The sequence below is a fragment of the Chamaea fasciata genome, unplaced genomic scaffold, assembly GCF_029207755.1.
Source record: "Chamaea fasciata isolate MVZ Bird 193981 ecotype frontalis unplaced genomic scaffold, bChaFas1.0.hap1 SCAF_2, whole genome shotgun sequence".
Taxonomy (NCBI): domain Eukaryota; kingdom Metazoa; phylum Chordata; class Aves; order Passeriformes; family Sylviidae; genus Chamaea; species Chamaea fasciata.
In genome coordinates this window covers 43,215,051-43,237,943 of record NW_027094087.1, presented here as the reverse complement: position 1 = coordinate 43,237,943, position 22,893 = coordinate 43,215,051, and the positions used below count along the sequence as shown (strand labels likewise).

Below are 22,893 nucleotides of genomic sequence, written 5' to 3'. Positions count from 1 at the left end.
TATTAATCTAAAATCTAGGAAGGCTTTTACATTTTAGAGGGATAATCTTATAACTGTTCTAATTATTTTGACTCTGCTCTTTCTAGATTTGATCGTGTATCTTTCCTAAGATTTGATCACGTACAGTTGAAGTATAGTACCAACATGTGGAAAAAATGGTCAAGAGAGCTTGGTACTGCAAGTTGCATGTAGGATGATTGGAAATGGGAGCAGTCCTTGGAGCCCATTTGTCTGGCAGGAGAAATGACTTTTCAGGAATTGTTGACTTTGAGATGAACTGACTTCCAGTAGTTAATGGAGGCATAATTTGAGCCTGACTGATTGATTGTCTGTTAGAGTCAGTGGAAGGGTTTGCTACAGGATTTGGCAGGGGAAGGCAGAACCTGTGTAAAGTGTCTGCACTAAGTTAAATAGTAGTTTTACTGTGGTAGAGAGTATCACATTGAAAATAAGTTTTGAAGGGAGGAGATAAGCAGTGTTTGTGATCTCTTGTTCCTCTCACTTCAGCTAAGGGTTCATCCACTTTCTACCCAGGGGAAAAAAGAGATCTCCAACTTCTGTTTTGATAATAGTTCTAGGAGTCTTTGAGAAGATAATTATTCAGTAGGTTGATTCTTTTTCTGTTTATGTTATATTGCTAGCTTAGGATTTCATCTGCCATGTGTTAAATGACTTTTGCTTGTCTCTTCCACTTGTATCCAGTGAGCAAAGCATTCAGAAAGGGAACTGAATTGTCAGATTATTTCTACTCAACTCTTGGTTTATGTAACAGCCTTTGGGCTTTCTTTGTTTACTGATGTTTCATCTTGGTAGCAGATTAGGGGCAGGGCAGGTCTATTGCTAGGAATAAATGTGTCCATGTGCTTGTGTATACACACATACATCCGTATACATGGATAAATAAAAGGCTTTTGCAATTAATGAGATATTACCCCTATACATAACCTGTGTTGTGTGCCAGAATTTGGAACTGGTATAGCTCCATGAATAATGTGAGCATGGGGCTAAGGGCCTGAAGTTCTGTTCTGAGCTTTGCAGTTGGTCTGATGACCAGCTGGCCATACCTTGTTTCTGTAATTTATTCTTTTCCTGCCAGTGGATTAGGGGCTGTATCTTGGTACTTTCTCCAGCTGGAAGTAGCTGTTTGTATCCTGCTCATTGGTGACACAACGCTGCACTATAAAGGGCAGGAAAATGAATTAGCAGCATTTTGTTTTCTGGCCTGTTTGAGTGCTGGCTATGAGAATTGAGTACTGCCTTTGGAGCTTCTCAACTGGAAAACTCTGTTTTAAGAATGAGGCAAAAAGTCACTGTGAGGTCATGTGATTTCTGAGGCCTTCAGCTCCATACAGCTGGTGGGCTGTGGAGCCACAGAGGTGGTGACTAGAAAAAAAAAGCCTGGGTGAGGTAACTTCTTTTTAAATTCTGGGATTGGAACCATGAAATTTAGGCAGGCAGAGTTCTCTCTATTTTAAGGACCAGAGAAAATTGAAGGAAATGAGAATTTTAGGGTTGTTCACAAGGAAAGCAATATCGTTAGAACTGGGATTGCGGTGGTGTTGGAAGAGCACACAGTCCACCCTAATTATGAATATTAGCTACCAGATCTTGGCAAAGATGCTGGCCTTGTGTCAAAGATAATTTTTTTCTTTTATAAGGGACTCTTTATAAGAGTTCATGTGTCTCTTGATGATGTGGGTGCATGTGAAATCCTGGAAGGAAGCCAAGTGAAAGGAGCTATTATAAATGAAATTAAATTGATTACATTTCTCTATGTCTTCCTGTAAACTGCAGGTTGCTGTAATTATAGTTGGTAATCAGTGAATGAAGAAGTAGCACACTTGCTAAAGGTTAAGTAGTATTACCTATTAAAATCAAACCTCAGATTTTGCTCTGGTTGCTTCTTAAATGTTAGATGGCTTTGGAGCTCTCTTCCTCCCCCCTTCCCCCCCCCCCCCCCTTTTTTTTTTTTTCTTCCTTCTTCTTTGGAGGCTGTAAGCGCCTGGCCATGGTTATGTTTAATGAATCCGCAGCTGCTCTTTGAAGAGTCTTGCTGTTCTGCTCAGATTTGATAGTAGTGGACAGTAGGAGGTCTCTTGCTGTGGATATTTACTGGAGGTTTTGGGAGTTGTCTTTGTGGGCAATTCACAATAACCACATGTACTTCTAGTCCAGAAACTATTTATGCTTTAACTCCTTGTTGCTTATTTTTGACAGATGTTGCAATAAGACAATGTCAGTGTTCTGTAGCTTCATTGCTGAAAATCATTTAACCTGAAAACTAATGAAATAATCATGGGTAAGAGCTAAGAAAACCCAGATAACATAAGTGGTGAGATTTTTGACAGTGTTGTTTTATCTCTCTTCTGTATTACTGTGACCTATTTAGGTTTTCTTTTTTCAGACTCTGCTGTAATGATCCAATTGATAGTTTTCAGAAAAGTCTAGTACCTTGTAAATGTGTTAACCTGTGCAGTACAACTATACTTCATGTGTTTCTGGGATGATTTTTTTTTTGTTGAGAAAATAACAAATAAATAAGCCACAGATCAATTTAAATGAAATCAGTACCCACTGACCCACAGAAAAGGCAATTAAATGCATTTTGGGGGATTTTTTTTTTTCCCCCGGATTTTTTTGGGTTTTTTTTTTTTTGCTTTTTTTTTTTTGGTTTCACATTGAAAAGTTATGTCGTATTCCAGACAAAATTAAGTAAATGAAGGCCAGTAGAAGGTGCCATATTGGAATTTTATAGCAAACATCTTTCATTTTTCCTGGAAGTCTCAGGCTGAAATAAGTTTCATGCCACTGTGAATGATTCTTATACGTGGTAGTAAAAGGTCATGTTTTGGATTTTTTTTCTTAGAGGCTAGTAGGTTAAATTGCTTCGGTGAACAGGCTGTTTTAAAAGGGTAAAAACAACTTTAGTATATTGTCCTGAGATGTTAAGGTAATATGGGTCTGAAAAATATACATAATTGAAACATTTTCTTTTTTGATTGCTTCAGTAGAAAGTCTGTTCCTTCACTTTGCCTGGGTTTGTGACAAAGTGGCTTTCCAGTTTTTCAAGCTGTTACTCAGCATCTACTCTACTCTTGAAACCCAAATAATGTTTTTAAAAGACTTACTATTCTCTCAGTTCTACCTAGCAGTGTGAATTTCAGCTTCAGTTAGCAAGTTGTGATCCATCTGAATGAAACTGATGACTTCTTTGTTTAATAACGTCTTTGCTGCTGTAATCAAAATTCGAGCTGGTGCAAGTGCTGTTCTCAGTATGTTTAGTTCTCAGCTTGCTGAAGAACAGAAGATTTGTTGACTCTTATTTTCAGTGCTTTCTTCCTAAAAGAATAGATACAAAATGTTTCTCAGCTGTATGGTATTCTCACAGATCTGCACTGAAAATAGAAACATAGAAGCTAAAATTAGACATCATGAGTTACATAACTGTTAATCATTTCATATGTTAAGAAGATTAGATTTAATTGACTGAAATACTACATTTATAGGGTGTAGAAGGAGTTAAATTATCATCTGGTTTTGGTGGTAATTTGCAGCACTCTTGTACAGGACTGCAAGGCATGAAAGAAAGCAAGCATTACGCTGGGGAGTAACAGAGATAGGTGTCAAAAGTTACTAAGACTAATAAGGATTTAATTTTTTAGATCTATTCAACATTTTATGAAATTTTTTATTCAGAAGGAGTAAATAAATTCTGGATTAATATGGTGGTTTAAAATTCTAATATTTGCATGATCAAACTAATTTCTGTAAGGTGGTTGAATTGAAAGGGTGTATACGTTTTTTTACTACAGTGGTGGTGGTGCACAGGAAAATCTTTGAGTCTGTTTAATGCAGTATTTGAATTATGGCTTGAATTTATGATTCATATCTGTAGTATAAATAGACAACTGATGTCAGCTTGGAGGACTGCTTTCTTTAGATTCGTCTATTAGTAAAATCTGTTTGGCATTATTCTGTAGCCTTCAGTTCCTAATTCTGTTTAATCCATACCTTTTTATCTTCATCTAATGTTTTTTTTCTTTCATCTCTTCCTATAACTACTTTGACATTGTTATGGGGAGAGTGCTGTGTGTATATGTGCAGTCTGGAAAACAGTGGGACTAAACACTGCTACTCTTATCACAATTTAATATGCAAACCTGAGATAGTAAATGGCTGAACTAGTGTGAGGAAGCTCTTTGAACAAACTTTTTGCCATGTGAATTTTCATATGAATCAGACTGGGTTTTGTGGCTTTTACAAATGACTAATTTGTATTGCATTTATAAAACTAAAGCAAAACCTCTGGAAACCATTTATGTGTTATTTTAAATGGCTTTTCTTCTCAGTATTGGTACCTACCCAGTTTTGGAATTCATGATGAAAGCTGCAGTGCCATAACTAATGCCTGCAAAGCATGACTGAAGTACAGTAATAGAAAGTTTTAGATTATTAAGCTTACAGCCAGGTTTTGTGCATGTTGCATGGACTGTATCTGTTTGAGGAGAGGTTCAAAGGTTCATGTGGTGACCGTATAATATTCCCATAAATTGCGAAGGCTTGAAGTTAGGTACTACAAGAAAATGTAGAAATACTTTTTCAAGTCCTTAAAGGTGAACAAATGCAATAAAATATAATTCCTTTATGAAGTGCCTGCTTTTATTAAGTACACATAGATGTTTGTTGTTCCAGATATGTTCATTGACTGTACTCTATTGGTTTGATAAATTATTTAATAGATAATTTCCTGTAGAATATTTTTCTTTAAGTAGTATTTTGTGAGCTGTGGCAAATATCCTCATAACCCACTAGCAACATTTGTTACCAAAACATCAGTTGCACCCTTGGCAGAGAATAATCAATGCCTTGTTCTTTAGTGTGTGTTCTTCCCTCTGCTTTGGCCGTGTTTAATCATTCTGGAGCAAGTCTGGTAAAATACAGATAAACTCAGCCTACTGCTGAAGCCAAGGACCTGGACAAGCTCGAGAAGTGGGATAATATGAAGCTCCTGAGGTTCAACAAGACCAAGTACAAGGTGCTGCTCCTTGGCTGGGACATCCGTCAGTGTCAGCACAAGCTGGGGATGAGCAGGTGAAGAGCAGCCCTGCTGAGAAGGGCTTGGGCGTGCTGGTGGGTGAGAGGCTGGACATGAGCTGTCATTGTGCACTCACAGCCCAGAAAGCCAAACGTGTCCTGGGCTGCATCCAAAGCAGGGCCAGGGAGGGGATTCTGCCCCTCTGCTCTGCTGAGACCCCACCTGCAGTGCTGCATCAGCTCTGGGCTCCCAGCACAGGGAGGACATGGTGCTGTTGAAACAGGTCTAGAGGAGGATTACAAAAGTGGTTCTCAGAATGGAGCATCCCTCCACATGAGAAAAGGCTGAGACGCTTGGGGTTGTTCTGCCTGGGGGAGAGAGGGAGGAGACTTTATTGTGACCTTTCAGTACTTAAAGGGAGCTTATAAGAAAGGTGGGGACAAACATTTTATCAGGGCCTGTTGCAGTAGGACAAGGGTAATGGTTTTGAACGAAAAGGAAATAGATTCAAACTACATATAAGTAAGAAAATTTTTGTGATGCAGGTGGTTAAACTTAACAATTGCCCAGAGAGATGGTAGATGCCCTATCCTTAGAAATGTTCAAGGTCAAGTTGGGTGGGTCTCAGGGCAACCTGATGTAGGGGAAGGTGTCTGTGCTCGTTGCAGGGGGGGTTGACTAGATGTCCTTTTAAGGTCCCTTCCTAGCCAAACCATTCTGTGATTCTATTTAATATGCAAACTTGTGATAGTAATTGGCTGAACTAGTGTGAAGAAGAGAGCTGTCAGACTCTGTTACAAAGGTGTGGGGTCCTGGTGAGAGCAAGTTTGAAAAACAGGCATTGAATGGACCTTGTGCTATGTGTAGTGGTAACCTTCCAATACTTGCTACAGGAAACCTTTATGCATTTCTCTTGTCACCATTGCAGGAGCTCCTTCCTGTTTCCGTATTTGTGTGGTAATTCTGGTTCAGATTAGTGCCTGCCCTTGTAATTTGTGGTTCAGATCATTTCCCCCGTCACCAATGTCACATAAAGAGAATTGCTTCAGAGCAGCCGGATACCCCGCAGAGGTTACATGGGTGACAGACCATTGCTGAAGTTCCTGCACCTTCTATCTCTGCCTGTGTTTTCTCAATTCCCTGCCCTGTTTATGATATGGAAACTTGCCCTGTGACTCTTGCTAATATAGGTTGCTAGCTTTATTTTACAGACAATGCAACTGATTCCAGAGGTTTGATTTTTGTTCAGAGGGTGCGCTGTGATCAAGGTTTGAATTAGATAAGTAGACCTTTGGGGCTCTTTAGGTTTTGACAAAAGTAACTTTCTTATGTTCCATGCCCCGAAATACTTGAATGTGTGAAACAATGTTACAAGTTTGTAGAAGCCTGGAATTTGTCTGCCAAAAATCAAAGTCAGTCCAAATTCCTTTGGAAAGAAAATGAACTGTAGCGTTTACTTTGTCTCTTCTTAAGTCATTCATATCACAAAGGTAACATTTTAACACCACCATAATTTAATTTGCAACTTTCTTATTAGAACTGAATGTGTAAAAATTGATCAGCGGCTGAGAGAGCTGTTAATTGGAGTTCAGAGTTAAACAGAAATGCTACAGGCTTAAGCAGTTACTGTAATGTGTGTAAGTGGCCAGATACTCTTAATATCTGTTTGTACCTATTGCAGGTGTAGAAGCTCTGTAGGCTTAGAGCACTCAGATTTTTTGGAGCAGTAGCATCCAGAAGCAGGCACAATCTAGAGCTGCACTGAGTTTGTATTGCAGCTGTTACTTTACTGTTTGGGTATTCTTGTTCTTGTGAAGGATAAACTCTCAGGAAGTATTTCTTGCATTTGTAGGTGACATTTGTTGTAAGGATATTTATATAAGAAGTTTCTGCTGCCTGCTGCTGTGATTAGTTTTGAACTTGCTATGCTTTGTAGATCTTCTGTGACACTTCTTGTTTTGGCAGTGGTGGTGTTATGTAACAGAACACTTTGGCATTTAATAAAATTATTTTTTGGCCTTATTCTTTGTAACTTGCTTACTTGTGATTGCCCTAAAGAAGGCTTCATTTTTTAAATAGAAAAACTGTTTTGGAAAATTAGGGTTTTGTAGTTAAGGGGCAATCCCTCAAACTAGTGCAGTTGGCAGTGAGTTAGACCTACCATTTAAAATTAGTTATTTTGTTAGAGGAATTATGTTGTATAAGGAGTTTTGTTTTCTTCTCTTGAAATTAACAGACTGAGAGAATCTGTGGAAAACACATTTTTCCCTTCTTCCTGACACATACCCTCTATTTTTAATTTTTTTTTTTTGCAATAAAACTAAACTATCATTTACTCCAAAGTCCTCAACTCTTGTTCTTTATCAGTGTTTGCACGCACAGTAAAGTTGGCTAAGCCCCCTCTATCATTCTTGTTTGCAAATCTGTAACCTCAAGGTCCTCAGGCTCCTGCTGTTCTTGTCTTGTGTATCCCCCTCGTGTTTACCTTGACACTGAAGGGAGCAGTGATCAAGCTTCACCTGTTGTATGAGGACAAACTGCTCTGCAGTTTTCTTTTCCCCACCTTGGATCTCACTTCCATGTTTTGTCTTGTCTTCTCCAGATGATCACTTCTCAAAGTATTCCACCTGGTGGCAAAATTAGGGAAATTGTTAGTGGAAATGGTTCTCACATGCATAGATCAAGTAGTGTAAGAACATGTAATACAGGTCATAATTTATTCCTGTTTCCTTTTTTTACAGTAGAGAGAAACTGGAATATATCTCTGTGAGTCTGGGGTTTTTTTGCATTTATAGGAAGGTGTATTTAACCTTTAACACTTTATATTCCTATGCACTAAAGATGAATAAAATATGATACCCTGGCAGTAGAAGTGGAGGACTGTTCTAATACTGAGAAGACAGTGCTGTGTGTTTAATACTTTGATTTGTTTCATGAAAATTCTCACTTCTGTATGTACTAGCTGAAGAGAAATTGGAAAAGACTCTTATACTTCCAAGTAAGGCTTCCAATTATCTCCTGCAGTATTTGACTTCTTGTTTTATGCCAGATAAACCCAGTGATTGTCAGGAGTCATCTGGGAAATGGTCCTCCCTTTCAGGAGAAGGAGGCTCACTGAATGGTGGCAATTTTTTAGTCTTGTGGTAAGGGAGTTGAAGGAGGTTGGCACTAAGGAGACGTAACTTCTGTAGCTTTTCTTTCCATTAATGAAATCCTGCTTCTAGTCTGTCCTGAGATGTACAAGCTCTAGTCCTAAATACTTTAACCACCAAACTGCTTGATTTTAGAATTAGCAAGCAGGAGGCTGCTTGTCTTTTTATATTGCTAGGTGTAAATACCTTAAAATGATATATATGTGACCAAGACCTTTTGCATGCATTTAGGAAGCCCTCTGAAAGATAGTGCCCAGCAGCTGAATGTGCCAGTGTTCTTCAGCTGTTCAGTAGTGATGTCACTTTCCCATTAAATTTATTTTGAGCTTTGTTCTCTAATTTAACCTTCCAGCCTACTGGTAAATACTATACTGATTATGCTTTTACACTAAATAAAGATGAGAATTCTTTCAGATTCAAATTTTCTGTTTTTCTTACTGCTGTGTTCTGTGTTTTCACAAGACCATTAAAATCGTTGAACTTATTGTTTCTTACAGGCTAATCACAGGATATAGAAGTATTATTCTGTTACAGTGTGATTTAAATATTTCCTTATGTTCTGTAGATCAATGTCAGAGTAACCACAATGGATGCAGAGTTGGAATTTGCCATCCAGCCCAATACAACCGGCAAGCAGCTCTTTGATCAGGTAATTTACATGTCTCTATGTATAAATGAGCACAAGCACATAAGAGTATTGTGGTAATTAAGGCATAGTCTGAAAAAGTGGTAGTGTTCTCATGTACAGATTGTTTTTCCTTATGTTATCTAAGCTATGCTCTGAGTTAGTGTGAAGTTCCTCATTACTTCTCATGGAATGTTTTGAATTCAAAGACAACTCTAAATATGTTACCAGTGAGGCTTCACATAAATTGCATGTGGAACTGCTTTGAAATTAATTGTGGTTTTTATGTCTAATAATATTATAGTTGCTACTGCAATATAGTTGTTAGAACTGCATATTTTAGAAACATGTATGTGACAGTTCATTAATGGAAGCTAACACAATTGTTTTCCAACAACAGACACTGTGAGATGGTTTTTCCACTTCCCAAATGTTAGAACTAAGTACTGTTGTCCTGTGAACCAGTTTGGAATTTTATGTTAAAAAGAAAAAAAAAGGAAAGGAAAAAAGAACAGTTGAAAATGATGACCTTAATGTGCTTATGGATTGCAGACCTATAAGAACTGCGAACACTTGATGGTGTGTGTTGTACATCAGTCAGATGGACCCAGTGAATGATTTCTTAAACTGGGTTGTTCTTGCACTCATGTAATGTTAGTCATGAGAATCTTGAAACAAGTTTTTGGCCTGTGTTGTTGGGTGTTAGAGGAAACCTTAAGAATAGAATCTTGTCAATGTGTTGTGTCATTTGCCAACAAGATACCAATAAATATGTTTTATTATCTAGATCCAAGATGTGTGCTTTCATTTAGGGAATGTGGAAATATCTGAAATTACTCTTCTAAAGTAGTTAACGTAGATCAACAATTATGTCTAGAAGTTATGTCCATTCCACTACAGATGCTTGAAGTATGTAATGAGTACTAAGAAAAAGTAACACATCAAAAAAGTTCTTTAAAGTTTTAGTTGACCTTTTAGAGTCCATAAAGTGTCTTATTTTATAAATTGATAAGAGAATGTTTATTGCTTAAATACTGAACTTTTAGATAAATTAAATTGCTTTTGCAGCTTTTGTTTGAAATGACTGACCCTTAACACTGCCTGCCTGCCCTTTTCTCTAACATCAGTAGCAGTATATCTTCAGCCCCTAGGAAGGAATAAACTTCATGACTCTTAAATAAAGACTTCTTGAAAAAAGAGGCTGTCTTGCCTTTTGTCTAACCAGCATCATCATCATCCTCAAATGAAATTGTGGTATTCTGTGGCATAGAAGGCTCAAGCTGTTACTTGTCTTCTGCCAGCCTTTGCTATCATCTGCCCTGCACTGTTGGGTGGGGTGACATTCTGCTGTGTAATGTCTTGTGCCCAGGTAATCAGGCTCATCCAAATTGGGGTATTTGCGAACAGGGAGCAAAGATACAGTTCTGAATTTGCTGTCATGCTCTCTTTGTTCCTCAGTTCTCTGTGTGGTGTTTGACATCTCACCAGCTCTTACCTCTGGAGCTTTAAACTGAAAAAAATTGTAGGTCAAGAAAAATCAACCAGAATAGTTGTGTGTGAGAAACATTTTTAGCCTGATCTTAAATTCATGTGGGAGTTCCACAGTGTAACATCAAGAGCTGAACTGTATTGTGAAACCAGCATGGAATTTTCAGACAAAAATTATCCCATTTCTCTGTAGAAAGGGAATTGAATAGTGCTGTTACTGGAAGGATTTGCCTTCAGGGTTTATGCAGAAGTGGTGAACATGACAAGCAGGTTGGTTATTGTTTGCAGAAAATAACCTCTCCATTAATTCAGCTGTTATCTAGTGCTCCTCTACACTTCTGGTGAACAACCTTTCAACCTTCTACCAGCCAATGTTCTTTTAAGCTTTTAATTGGCATTTTCTGGAGTTGCTGATTTGTTTCCCATTCCATATATGTGTTCTCATCTTCATGTGCTAGCAGACAAGAATTTAGCATTTGAAATCTGTGACCTTCTCTTTTCCATTGTCAAACTCAGTAAACTTCTTATTTATTGCACAAGCTTTTTTTTTTTTATTACTTGCATTTCAGAAGGTGTTCTAATATGCTTATCATTGGTCCCATTGTCTATCCTGTCAGGGGTCAGAATAGGCAAGAGGGGATCTGTCCTCCTGTAGTCAACCAGTTAAGCATCTACAGATTTCCTGGGAGAGGAAGAGCCCTGTGAGGAATATGTTTCCACACACTGGTGATAATTCGTGGGGGAGTTGTTTTGTTTTGTTAACACTGTGCATTGGTAGCTTTTGGTTCACTGTAGCTGCCATTCAGAGGGAACGTGAGGGTTGTCTCCTTTATTTTGTATTGTACCCCACTGTCCTTTCCAGATGTCTCCAAAGCCTCCTTTACAATCTTGTGGAAGGTGATCATATGAAATCCTTGTTAGGTTGTCTTCATGTGTATGTTGTGATTCGCCCAAACATGCATTGTTCAGGTTGCTTTTCTTCTCCAAGAGGTTTTTATTGCCTTTTAGTAGTCAAGTTGTAGGATATGGTGGTGCATAAATCTGTTTCACATGTGTGATGAAAACTTTCCTGAAGCTACTTAATAGAAGTTTTGAGTCAGAATCAAAATCCTAAGTTTTTAATTTTCTACTTACTTTTCATATCATGCCAGTGCATGTATTCTCTCGGTACAAAGTTTCAGAAAGGTTGTTTCTCTTTCCTTTGAGCTGAGGGGCAGTGTACGCAATGCTTTTCCTTTATTTGTGGATTCTGCTGGTTTTAGTGTTGATTCTGCAGACTTGTGTAGCTGTACCCAGGTTGTTTGTGTTTAAATCATGTGCATCTCAGGGGCCGTAGTTAATGGGTTGAGAGCAAAATGTTTTGACGTGAGCATAAGCACTTGTCTCCTTATGCCTCACGGGCAGAGCTGTTGAGCAATAAGGTACAAAGGCTCAGCTGGGACAGCTGCTAAGTAAGGAGCATTCTCAGTCATCTGATAAAGCCATAAGTAGTTTGATCAGCGTTATATAGGAGATCTTTGCCAAAAGAAACAGCAGGTCTGAAATTCCTGAGTTGGGGCACCAAATTTAATGCTGCTTGGGATCATACTAGTAACATACACCTGTTCTTAGCATTTCTTATGATGTAAAGTAAATGATGTGGGAATTCTAGAGGAAATAACTGTGCTCACCCAAGGCATCAATCAGGTTGGATCCACAAACATTGTCCATTTTGTGCTTTGGAGTTTGAAGGTGAAATGATAAAGGAAGAAAAAGGGTGCACACTCGAATGGTTGTTAAGTGATTATGCAAAAATGCAAGGCAGCAGAAGTAAGTTTGCATAGTTATCTTATGACATTTTCTAATTTTCAAAATCTTAATTTTGCAACCCGATAGTACTACTTTAAAATGGAGGAGGATCTATGTGTAAAATTCTATTTACTTCACATGCATCTGAATGCTTCCATAAAACAGCCTTCAGTAAAGCAGCTTGGCACCATGGTCCAACCTGAGGACATATGTAAGTACTACCATACATGATCTATGGAGCCAGAGTTTACAGTCTTTTAATAATCTTTGCTGGACCTTTGTGATTAATTGCTTATTAAATCCACATATGCTTTTGCTGTGCAAAAGACTTGTAAAATAATTCCACAGTTTCATTATACTTTGTAGTAAAAGTGCTTCTTTTTGTTTGCTTTGAGCCTGCTATGTCATGATTTCTGTTGATTCTCTTAATTCTTACATTATAAGAAAAAATGAACAATCATTCCCTATTTTCCTTTTACATGCCATGCAAGTTATACAGACCTGTATCATATCTTTCCTTATTTCTGTCAGTAGCCCTAGTTCTTGTCTTAGCTATGTAGAACGTGTTCCATGTCACTGATCATTCTTTTCAAGATTTCTGAAACATTTCCAGTGCTGCAGCATCCTTTTTTTTAAGTTGATGTGACCTGTCCTTATGTAGAATTAGATTTGTGAATACCATACATGTGTATAGTAATGTAATAGCTTTCTTGCCTTTTTGCTTTGTAACTAGAACTTTGTTCATGTAATTTAAATTGTTGTCTCTTATGTGCAGTATTTTGCTTTTATTAAATATGATCTTTTATTGAGGTTCATCTTTTTACTGTTATTCACAGATCTTTGTGGAAGGTTTGTTACAGCAGATTTTTGTCACATAAGTTTCATCCTTTTTTGAAGTCCTGGGAGACTTCCCTAGTGGCTACACTACAATTCTATTATGAAAACAGCTTGGGTCTTTTTGTCTGTCTTTTTAAGCAGTGTATCCATAAAACAACCTTCCCTCTGTTCAAGGACAATTTTTCTTCTTTAGTAGCTTTTGGTGATAGACCTGATCTGAAGTCTTACAGGAAGATCATGTATGGTTAGTTAGGTAGATCATCCTTACCCCTTTTACCATGAACTCTTAGAAGATGGCAGAACTATTTGAAGGAGTCAGTTCATCCTCATTACGTCATGCTTGTCCACAAATATTACTCTTTATTATCACTTCACCAGTTGTCTTCTGTTGAGGTGTCCTCACTTCTCCATAGGCTCCAGGTCGCTTCCCAGATGTGCTTTGTAACCTCAAGGTTCTGTTACTGCCTTCTGTTCCTCAGGTGCTGATGTACACAGTGAGCTGCACACTCCAACTGGTAGCTTGGAGCATTTGAGTTTATTTAGAACTCTGGGGTTCCCTGAACCTGATGTTTTGCTACTATTTTATCTTCTTTTATTCTTGTAAGACTTGATTGCATTTCATCTTGAAATTATTTACGTAGCTTTATTCAGCTGCACAATACCAGTTAAAAATATGTTGTAGTGATTACTGATGATTATGGCTCATTCTTTCTTTAGGTGGTGAAAACTGTTGGTCTTCGTGAAGTCTGGTTTTTTGGGCTGCAGTATGTGGACAGCAAAGGCTACTCAACTTGGCTGAAGCTAAATAAAAAGGTAACAATTCCCTCATATTTAGCCAAGTGTACAGTTTGAATATATTTTATAGGCTTTACTGATTTAATATCTTAAGTGACATATAGCTGGCTTCAAATTTAGTTGAAAATTTGCTTTTCATATGCTTTAAATGACAAAATAGTGTTGTTAGATTAGTTATAAAGAATATGCAAAGCTGCATCAATATTTAATTTGTGAAGATAGTTTCCAGTACTGTGGAATGCATGCATGCATGCATTAGGAAAACTTGAATTCATATGATTGTCCCATTTTCATGTAGCAAAACATAACAGAATTATTGTTTTACAGTTTTGGCATGTGTATGGGAAGTATTTGAGCTTCAGGAATTTGTATGCATACAGCTATGAATCTTTAAACAAGGCACAGTAATCAGCTTCTAAACTTTAGATATCTAATAGGTAGATTGCAGGATTTTTTTTTTTTCCCAATAGATGTTGAGTACCTTGTATCTTCCAGGTACTGGGAACTGGGTCATTTTACTTTAAATTGTATCTATGAATTTGAATGGTTCCTTCTTATTTAATACTTGCTGTCAGATTATTTGTTAATGTCACTGTTTAGAATGGTCTTAAAAACATTGTTTTTTAGTTCAACCTAATCAAGAATACCTTTTTTATCTTCAATATTGGAAGGCAAATTTTGAGGGTTTTAGGATCAAGTCCCACTGTCTGCACTTTTCTTCTCCTCTGTGGTAAATCCAGTGAGTTTAGCCTGCTAACCACCAAACCTGTCTCCTAGAATTTCATATTTGTCTTGTTTCATAGACAATAAACATCTGTAGGGCTACAGATACTTTGTTAACTGTAACGGCTTATCTCAAGTGGTTGGAGATGGGGATTTATTGTATCAATTGTGAAAAATACAGAAGCATTGCTCTATGAAAACCTTTAGCAAGTTAAGTTTCTGGTACAGTTCAGAAGCAGCTGAAGGCATGTTTATTTTTTTAAACTTCGACTAAGACAGTTATTTATCTTTTCTTTAAAAAAACTTGTAACATTTGATTCTGAAATGCATCAAATTAGCTGTCTCTCACTTTTAAATTACTATTTACATATTTTCAGTAAGTACAGATAAAATCTGATAAAAATAGAATTGCAAGTAAGATTTTATTATGATGAGCACTAGTTTTTCACTGGTGAGATGAAATGCAGCATCTCTAACTAATGACCAACAGTAATGAAAAGTGAGCTAAACTTTTAAAACTGACACCTCAAATCTTGAATATATATGTACTTATGTTGTCTTAGTTGTTTAAAAGGTTGTGTTTAGTATATTTAGTTTTTGAGACTTCCTACAAGTTGAGCAAACATACATAATTTCATGCGTGACAACGAGGTTTTAGTGGGAATAATAGTGCACATAAAACTAAATGTGTAATAAAGAACTTGAACTGGGATGTATGAGAATTATTTTACAATGAATGTACGTTTTAACAATTACTATTTTATGTTAAAATTAGTTTAGTTTTGAATGTTTTTGCTTTGGCCATAACTGGTGCTGCAAGCTGAGCACAAATGGAATTCTACATAAAAACGAGTATTTGTTGAAATATAAAGTAGAAGAAGCCTTAAGGCCGTATCTGATTTCTTTGCAGAAATCACAGTTTGAAAGCTTATCCATTCTAGAAAAATAATGTAATTAAAGGAATTAAGGTTTTTGCACAGGATGAAAGCACATATATTTATTTCAATAGTTGAAAGACTTCAAAAAGACTCCAACTTCACATTCACATGGAGGAAACGTGCTGTAGTTCTTGCTAAAGAACCATTGTTAGACCCTAATTTATTACTTCCTGCAAGTCATCCTTGGATATAGTTTTGATCTTTGTAATGTCTATTGCAACTTCTTAGTTTCCAGGTCTTTATCATGATAAATAAAAATCCACTCAAGCCTACAAAAAAAACCACTGAAAAAACAAAACCAAAACCAACCAACCAACCAAAAGAAAAACCATAACAAAAAACTCTTAATGAGCCTTTAAATAGTATTTCAAAATTGTCTGGTTTATTCAAATGGATCTACTTGTTCATGCCATGTGAACCTTTCAGTGAGTTCCACAGTGGGCTTGTCAGGAAGCTCTGGGTTTCAGTGTAGAGGAGCTAAAGAGTTAAGTACTGTTAAATCACATTTAATTTACCATTTGGTACTCTTTTTATTCTTCTCTTTATTCCTCTCCTTCAGGTGACACAGCAAGATGTACGGAAAGAAAATCCTTTGCAGTTTAAGTTCAGGGCCAAGTTTTTTCCAGAGGATGTATCTGAAGAATTAATTCAGGAAATCACTCAGAGACTTTTCTTCCTGCAAGTCAAAGAGTCGATCTTAAATGATGAAATATATTGCCCACCAGAAACTGCGGTTCTTCTGGCTTCTTATGCTGTCCAGTCCAAGTATGGAGATTACAGTAAGGAGATCCATAAACTGGGCTACCTAGCCAATGACAGGCTTCTCCCCCAACGGTAAGTGAGATGGGTTTTGCACCAAATGCTGCACATAAACTTAACTATTGCACATTTTTTATAAATAAAATATTAAGCGATACCATGCATTTAATGGTGACTTTCTTAGAGTTCCTCTTTTTGCTAGTAAAATTTAGAGATCCTAATTTAGACTAAGTAACAAAGAAGCGTCAGAGCCACAGGTTACTTGAGATGTATTTCCTGTCCTGTCCACAAACACCTGAACAGATTTAGTTGAACACATTTCCAAAGTACTCCAAAATCATGTAATATTCTGCTAAATTAAAATCAAAATATGCCAATATAGAAGTAACTGAAATTCGTTTGATTCTCTCTCCTTTTCTTCAGTTTTCCTGTTTTTGTACACTTAAATGATAATAATTTCCTGAAAGTAAGTGTACTGCAAATAAAATATATTGCATTAAAATAAAATTGTTGCTTGGATACAACATGAATTCATATACTTAAGGTGTTCTTTTCAGTAGACAAATGCTCACATCATATTTTACTTGTCCTTTAAAACATTTTCTCCAGAAAAGTCTGAAATGCTGTGTGCATGGAATGAAAGCATAATAAAGCTATCATATGCATTTGATTTACTGCAGTACTGCGCTGAAAGTTCTAGTAGGCCAAAATATAATTCCATCATTGTAGCCTCTTGTAGATCAAATACCTTTCTGAAGCTGCTTCCCTACTGATTTTATTCATAAAGGAAAAATAAAAAAAAAAAAAAAAAAAAAAAAAAACCACAAGAAAACCTCTCAAGAAGGTTGTCTGCTAACCTGTTGTAATATCTTACCTTTTCTTTCAAATGACAGCAGAATAAAAGCTCAAGTGTATCTTTGCACACCTAGAGATTAATTTTCAGCATTGTTGCCAGAGGATTGTATAGGTGTGCATTTTCAGCTGTTGTAAGTGTGACATTTTGACTTAGCTGAGGTATGCTAAGTCATATTCTATTCTGTTCAAAGGTATTCAAAGGTATTCTATTACAAAGAATATAGAATACCAAGAAAAAAGAGGTGACTTTCACAGTATTGAAGAAGGGAATTTGTTGAAATACAAAGTTTCTGTTTCTGTGCTGAAAATATTAGCAGTATATAGGAAGCCATCTTTTAAATTTATTCAGTTAAAGCATATGGTGTGCTGTGGAACAATAGAGGTTAAGTTTGTTGTCAGTGGCATTTAATAGCAACAATTTCTATTCACAGCGTGTTAGAACAGCACAAACTGACAAAAGAACAGTGGGAAGAAAGAATACAGAACTGGCATGAGGAGCATAGGGGAATGTTAAGGTAATTATGTAAAAAATGTTCGCGACACCTTTCATTATTATTAGGATGTATTGTGGGAGGTATTTGTTTAAAAAGCGGCTTTCTTTTATTCTGACCAGGGTAGGTAGTTATGAAAGACTTTCACGAGAGCTGAGTTTTCAGTTAGGTTGTTGGTTTACCAACATGGTTTCTGGTAAGGCTGTTAACTGCCTTTGTCCACAGTTGCCTGCCTCTAAAATAGATTTAGTATTTCCTTAGCTCAGGGGGCAGAAAGACAAGGTCCAATGATTGGACTCTACTTGGATATTAAGGTGTAGATCTCTTAACAGTATTTGAGCCAAACTACTTTAGAGGGAGATTTAATTCATAACTAAATTTTACCCCAGCTGTTTATTCTGCAGTTCCCTTATTCTTACAATGTACTTATGATTTCTTGTCTAAACTATACCAATTTTTCTTCTTCATCAGGGAAGATTCTATGATGGAATACCTTAAGATAGCACAAGACTTGGAAATGTACGGAGTCAACTATTTTGAAATAAAGAATAAAAAAGGAACTGAATTGTGGCTAGGAGTTGATGCTTTGGGTCTGAATATTTATGAGCACGATGATAAGTAAGTGGGAAATACTCATTTTGCAGTTTTGTCCTAGGAGTTGCTGAGATTGCACAACTCCCACCTTACTGCATTGTCAGTAAGATCTGGCAAAACAGGTTCTCCTTCTAGTCTATGTAAGAGATAGAAAAAGAGAGAGACTGCCAGAATGTTTGAAGTTTAAAGATGTGGGATGCAAAAGAGAGAGAAAGAAGAGCAGGTCTACAGAAGTTTAAATTTACATTGCTTTATACGGATCACTACATCTTTATATGGTTTGTTCCTGTACCTTTCACTCAAAACATTCCCTTTGGTCAGGATGAAAAGGACATTTTAAAGCTGAGTGATGTATTTAATGAGAAACATTTGTAAGAGCCATGACAAGGACTACAGATGCTGGAGCATGAAAAACTTAGATATTTAAAAGTGAAACCTTTTAGGCAGCGAAGAAAATAGATCATTCATGTTTTCTGATAAAGAGATCAAATAATCTGTTTTACTTGAAAAGGGAAAAGCTGAAATGTAGGAAATACGAAGAATTTGGAAACAGAGCAACAGACTTACTCTTTTCTTTCTTTACAAGTGCCTGTTAGTAATATCTGATGTCAACAGACTGTTCACAGTGATTTGAAGTTACACATAATATGTCAAACTTCAGAGGGGAGCAGTCAACTTTAGATGTATATACTCTGTAACACAATTCTGTAAAACTTAATTGCCATTAGATGGCAATATAACTCCTGAAAGCTGGAAATATTCAAAATGTTCAGATCAGATTGAGCCATGAGGCAATTTTTGGTATTTCCCGACTCCTGATAGTTGGCAATCAAATACTTAAATATTTTCTGATATTTATAATTAAGATAATATGAATTGAAAAAACTTCTGTGCTGACAGAAAAATATTTACTGTTATGCAGTTGATGCATAACATTGTAAGAATTTCTGATTTTCATTTATTTTGCTTAAGGTGCAAGGGAAGTAAATTTAACTTGAATTCTGAAAATGTAAGAACACAAATCTAGCTAAACAGATGGCTGAAAGTTACTTTAATTTCAGTATTTGAAATGTCAAATTCAAATACGTTTAAAAATTGAAATAGAAATTTCAAATCACATTTAAATAGTTATTCTTTCAAGTGAAAATACAGTTACCAGTGGCGTGTGAAGAATGAGTATGTGATTGTAATGTTTTCGGTAATAGTAGTAGAATAAGTCATAAATCAAAATTCCTTACAATGCCGTGTAATTTATTAAAATATAACTAATTTGATGTAATATTTGTAAAAAGAAAATTCTACTAAAATATGCTTGAACTGTTGCTAAAACTTATATTAAAACATAATGTTGTAAATGTAATATTCTAAATGTAGCTAAGTGTAGTAGTGAGAACGGCACAGACATAAGCCTTATTAAATTAATATGTATATTTATATATAAAGTGCACATCCTTGCTGCTTCTAATAAGAACTTTTTCTCTTTGAAGGCTGACACCCAAGATTGGTTTTCCCTGGAGTGAAATAAGAAACATCTCTTTTAACGACAAAAAATTTGTCATAAAGCCAATTGACAAAAAGGCCCCTGTAAGTAGTGTGTACAATAGTATCACTTCCCTATATGAAGGGGTTTAAGCCTGCAGGGACTTGCTCTGGCATAGAGCAATGAGTAAATATTGGTGACATTCATTACTTTTACTGATAAAATAGTCAGTAGTCAAAAGAAAATGTTCATTTTGAAATATGGTTTGTTTATTTTTTCTCTTTTCGTTCTATTTGATACTCCTAAATTGTTGGGTGGTTTAAAGTCAACTAATACTTTGTGATGTGTTGAAAGGACGGCATAAGATGCTAAATTTTTTACCTCTTTTCTCCTCTGTTTTTCTGTTTTATTTTTTTTTTTATTACAACGGTACATTTAATGAGACTTTCTAGGTCAAATGACTTCAGAATAGACTAGAAAATGGTCTCATTTTTTAAAATTTTAAATAATTTTATATAAAGCAGCTAATTTCTGGAGTATTCCAGGTAAAATTTTGAATTTATCTTAGAATTTTCTGGCAGTAACTAGATTTATAGATTATGGTGTTTGCTTGCTCACAATATCAAAATAAGTTTTTGCATTTAACAAATGCAAGAATGCAGTGATGCTTTGTCATAAGTGTATTTTTAGGTTAATGGATATACTGGAATTACTTTTTTCCTAGGATTTTGTTTTTTATGCTCCCCGTCTGAGAATTAACAAGCGGATTTTGGCACTGTGTATGGGAAATCATGAATTGTACATGAGGCGAAGGAAACCTGATACAATTGAAGTGCAACAGATGAAGGCCCAAGCTAGAGAAGAGAAACATCAGAAACAATTGGAAAGGTAATTAACAAACTTCCATGAAACAGAAAAAAAATTCTACCTTTTTAAGAAGTCATGGAATATCGTATATCTTAGAATTCTGGAAAAAAAGAGATCTGCTTTTCTTTCTGCACTCTGTAAGCAGGTTTGTGAATTGGCAGGGCTCCCCTGTCTTAATATGAAAATGTATCTTTTGTGAGCGTTCAGCACAGAAATAGTAGCTGTACTGCTGTTCCCCGTTACGTACTTTGTGCAAGTCTTACCTCTCTGTTGCTTGATTCTTAGGGAATTTTATACTCTATGGGTGAACCCTTAAAGCAAGTTCAGTGAAGAATGTCCTGGCTTACCTCTTGTGTATTTAAAAAATACTGTTGCCATATCTAGCCCAGGTGAAACATCGTGCCTAAAATGCAGATATAACTGTGGAACTACCCGGTTGAACTGTAACCAAGGTTGATTATCAGTTCTGTTCATAAATTGTTTTTCTCTACAATATTTTGTATTGAAATTAATTAGAAGCATTTAAAATTGTCCTGCCCTGCTAGCTGAGTAAACTGAAAAATTTGCTACCTGCATCCAAAGAGTAGCATTTAATATGTTGGAGAGTGAAAAAACCTTTCTACTTTTTTTTTCAGGGCACAATTAGAAAATGAGAAGAAAAAAAGGGAGATAGCAGAAAAGGAAAAGGAAAGAATAGAACGTGAAAAGGAGGAATTAATGGAGCGTTTAAGACAAATTGAGGAGCAGACAATGAAAGCTCAGAAAGGTGAGGTCATAGATTTCTTAAATCTAGTGACAGTGTTTAGTTTAGCTGGGTAGTTTGGTTCCACAATTCTTTTTGTTCGTCAGTGTCTTTTGTTGCTCGGGGGGGGGGGGGGAGGTGGAGGGGGGTGGGGGGGGGGGTGTGTGCGCTAATTTTACTAATAGTGGCAAGAATTTAGTGGTGTTTTATTTGATATGAGAGATATTCTTTTTCTGTGTTTAAACGATGGTGTGCATGCTTTTGTCTTTATCTTTTTAATATAAAACCAATTTCTAATATAACAGGTTTTGATTTAGTAAAAAGAAAAATTAATGCATATACAGAGTTCAACTCAGAATTATGAAGTGCTTAAAGTGCTGAACACTGGAGTTGAAGGGAGCAGGGAAATTAGAGGGAAAGATTCAAAGTACTCTCTCTGGGATTTTGTTGAATTTAGCTTTTGATTTGGAAATTCCTTGTTCCTTTCTCCTTTCCTATTCACTTGTAAGATTTGAGAAAATTAAAGACTTGTCAGACATTAGTGACAAGACACGTAGTTTCACCAATTACAATCCTTTGTGTTTAATCACCCTGTAGAGTCCCTGCCTCCATGACTTCCCAGTTCCTCCTCTCCATGTTCTTTTTTTTTTCTTTTTTTCCTGCTTCAGGTTTGGTTCACATTCATAAAAGTTTTGTTGCTCCTTTCTTTTCCTAACTCTTGGCTTCAAGCATCATAGAGAGAATCACTGATTACCTCTATGCAAATAAATTATATATGCCTGGCACTGCTCTCCAGCTCTACCCTGCATTTTTCAGTCTTTCAATGCAGAACAGGCTGGACACATCCAGACAGGTAACACACTAACTGTGCCATGGAATTGTTTAGGGAGAGCTACTTGGCCCAGGACAAAACAGCGTCAGGGTGATTCTGGGGGTTTGACAATACACATTTTCTCATAACTTTGTGAGCAATATAGCTGAATTTCTGATGCAATACAAAATGCTCATGTGTCATTTTAGACTTCTATTCACACATGGAAAAGTCTTTATATAAATGATGTCTGTGTTAGTTTCGTGTTCTCCATCTTGGGAAGATTTGAGTGGTGTTTTTAAATAGTTTTGTGTTTTATTTAATTTCTAGGTACTGCATTTGTAGAACCCCACATACTTGTGATGCTGTTCATTTAATTCTATAACTGAAGTAGTAGTAGGCCTGGGAAACCAGCTGAAGAATAATCAATGTGAGACCTACTTCAAATCAGAAATGCAAAGATGAAGCATGTGTCAGCATACCTGGGGAGGTGCTTTTAAAGTATTGAAGCTCATGATGAAAGCAAGTGGATTGTTGGGGAAAATAAGTAGTTGTTTAGGTTTTCTGGTGAAGGAGCCTATGATAGCTGTGCCTAGCAAAGAACATAGTGGAAATTTTTTCATTAGACCCAGCAAAGACCTTTAGAAAGACTTTTCATAGTCACCTAATTTTTCTCATTGTGGAGAAGTATATTTTGTCTGTGTGAACTTTAGCTTGCAGTACTCTTAAGACTATTACTTCTTCCTCTTTCACTAAGGGTTCTGCCCTGTAGATTTCAATATTTTGCTATGGAGGCAGCTAGACAGCTATTATCTCTCCTTTGATTTAAAATCTTCCTCCTCTGATGTACAAAGAATTTTTCTGACCTTTCCAGTGGGTCTTAAGTCATTTTGCTGGAGGCATGTGCCTAAAT

At 36.4% G+C, this 22,893-nt stretch overlaps 1 protein-coding gene across 3 annotated transcripts in view; it reads left to right on the top strand.

Moving 5' to 3' along the window:
• RDX (radixin) overlaps positions 1-22,893 on the top strand; it is a 44,904-nt gene that overhangs the window by 8,344 nt on the left and 13,667 nt on the right. For all 3 annotated transcript variants that reach the window (XM_066175805.1, XM_066175807.1, XM_066175806.1), the window contains exons 3-10: positions 8,753-8,836; positions 13,643-13,738; positions 15,941-16,215; positions 17,427-17,510; positions 17,958-18,104; positions 19,568-19,664; positions 20,285-20,448; positions 21,063-21,193. In XM_066175805.1, the coding sequence (XP_066031902.1) occupies positions 8,753-8,836; positions 13,643-13,738; positions 15,941-16,215; positions 17,427-17,510; positions 17,958-18,104; positions 19,568-19,664; positions 20,285-20,448; positions 21,063-21,193 (1,078 nt within the window). The remainder of the gene's footprint in view (positions 1-8,752; positions 8,837-13,642; positions 13,739-15,940; positions 16,216-17,426; positions 17,511-17,957; positions 18,105-19,567; positions 19,665-20,284; positions 20,449-21,062; positions 21,194-22,893) is intronic.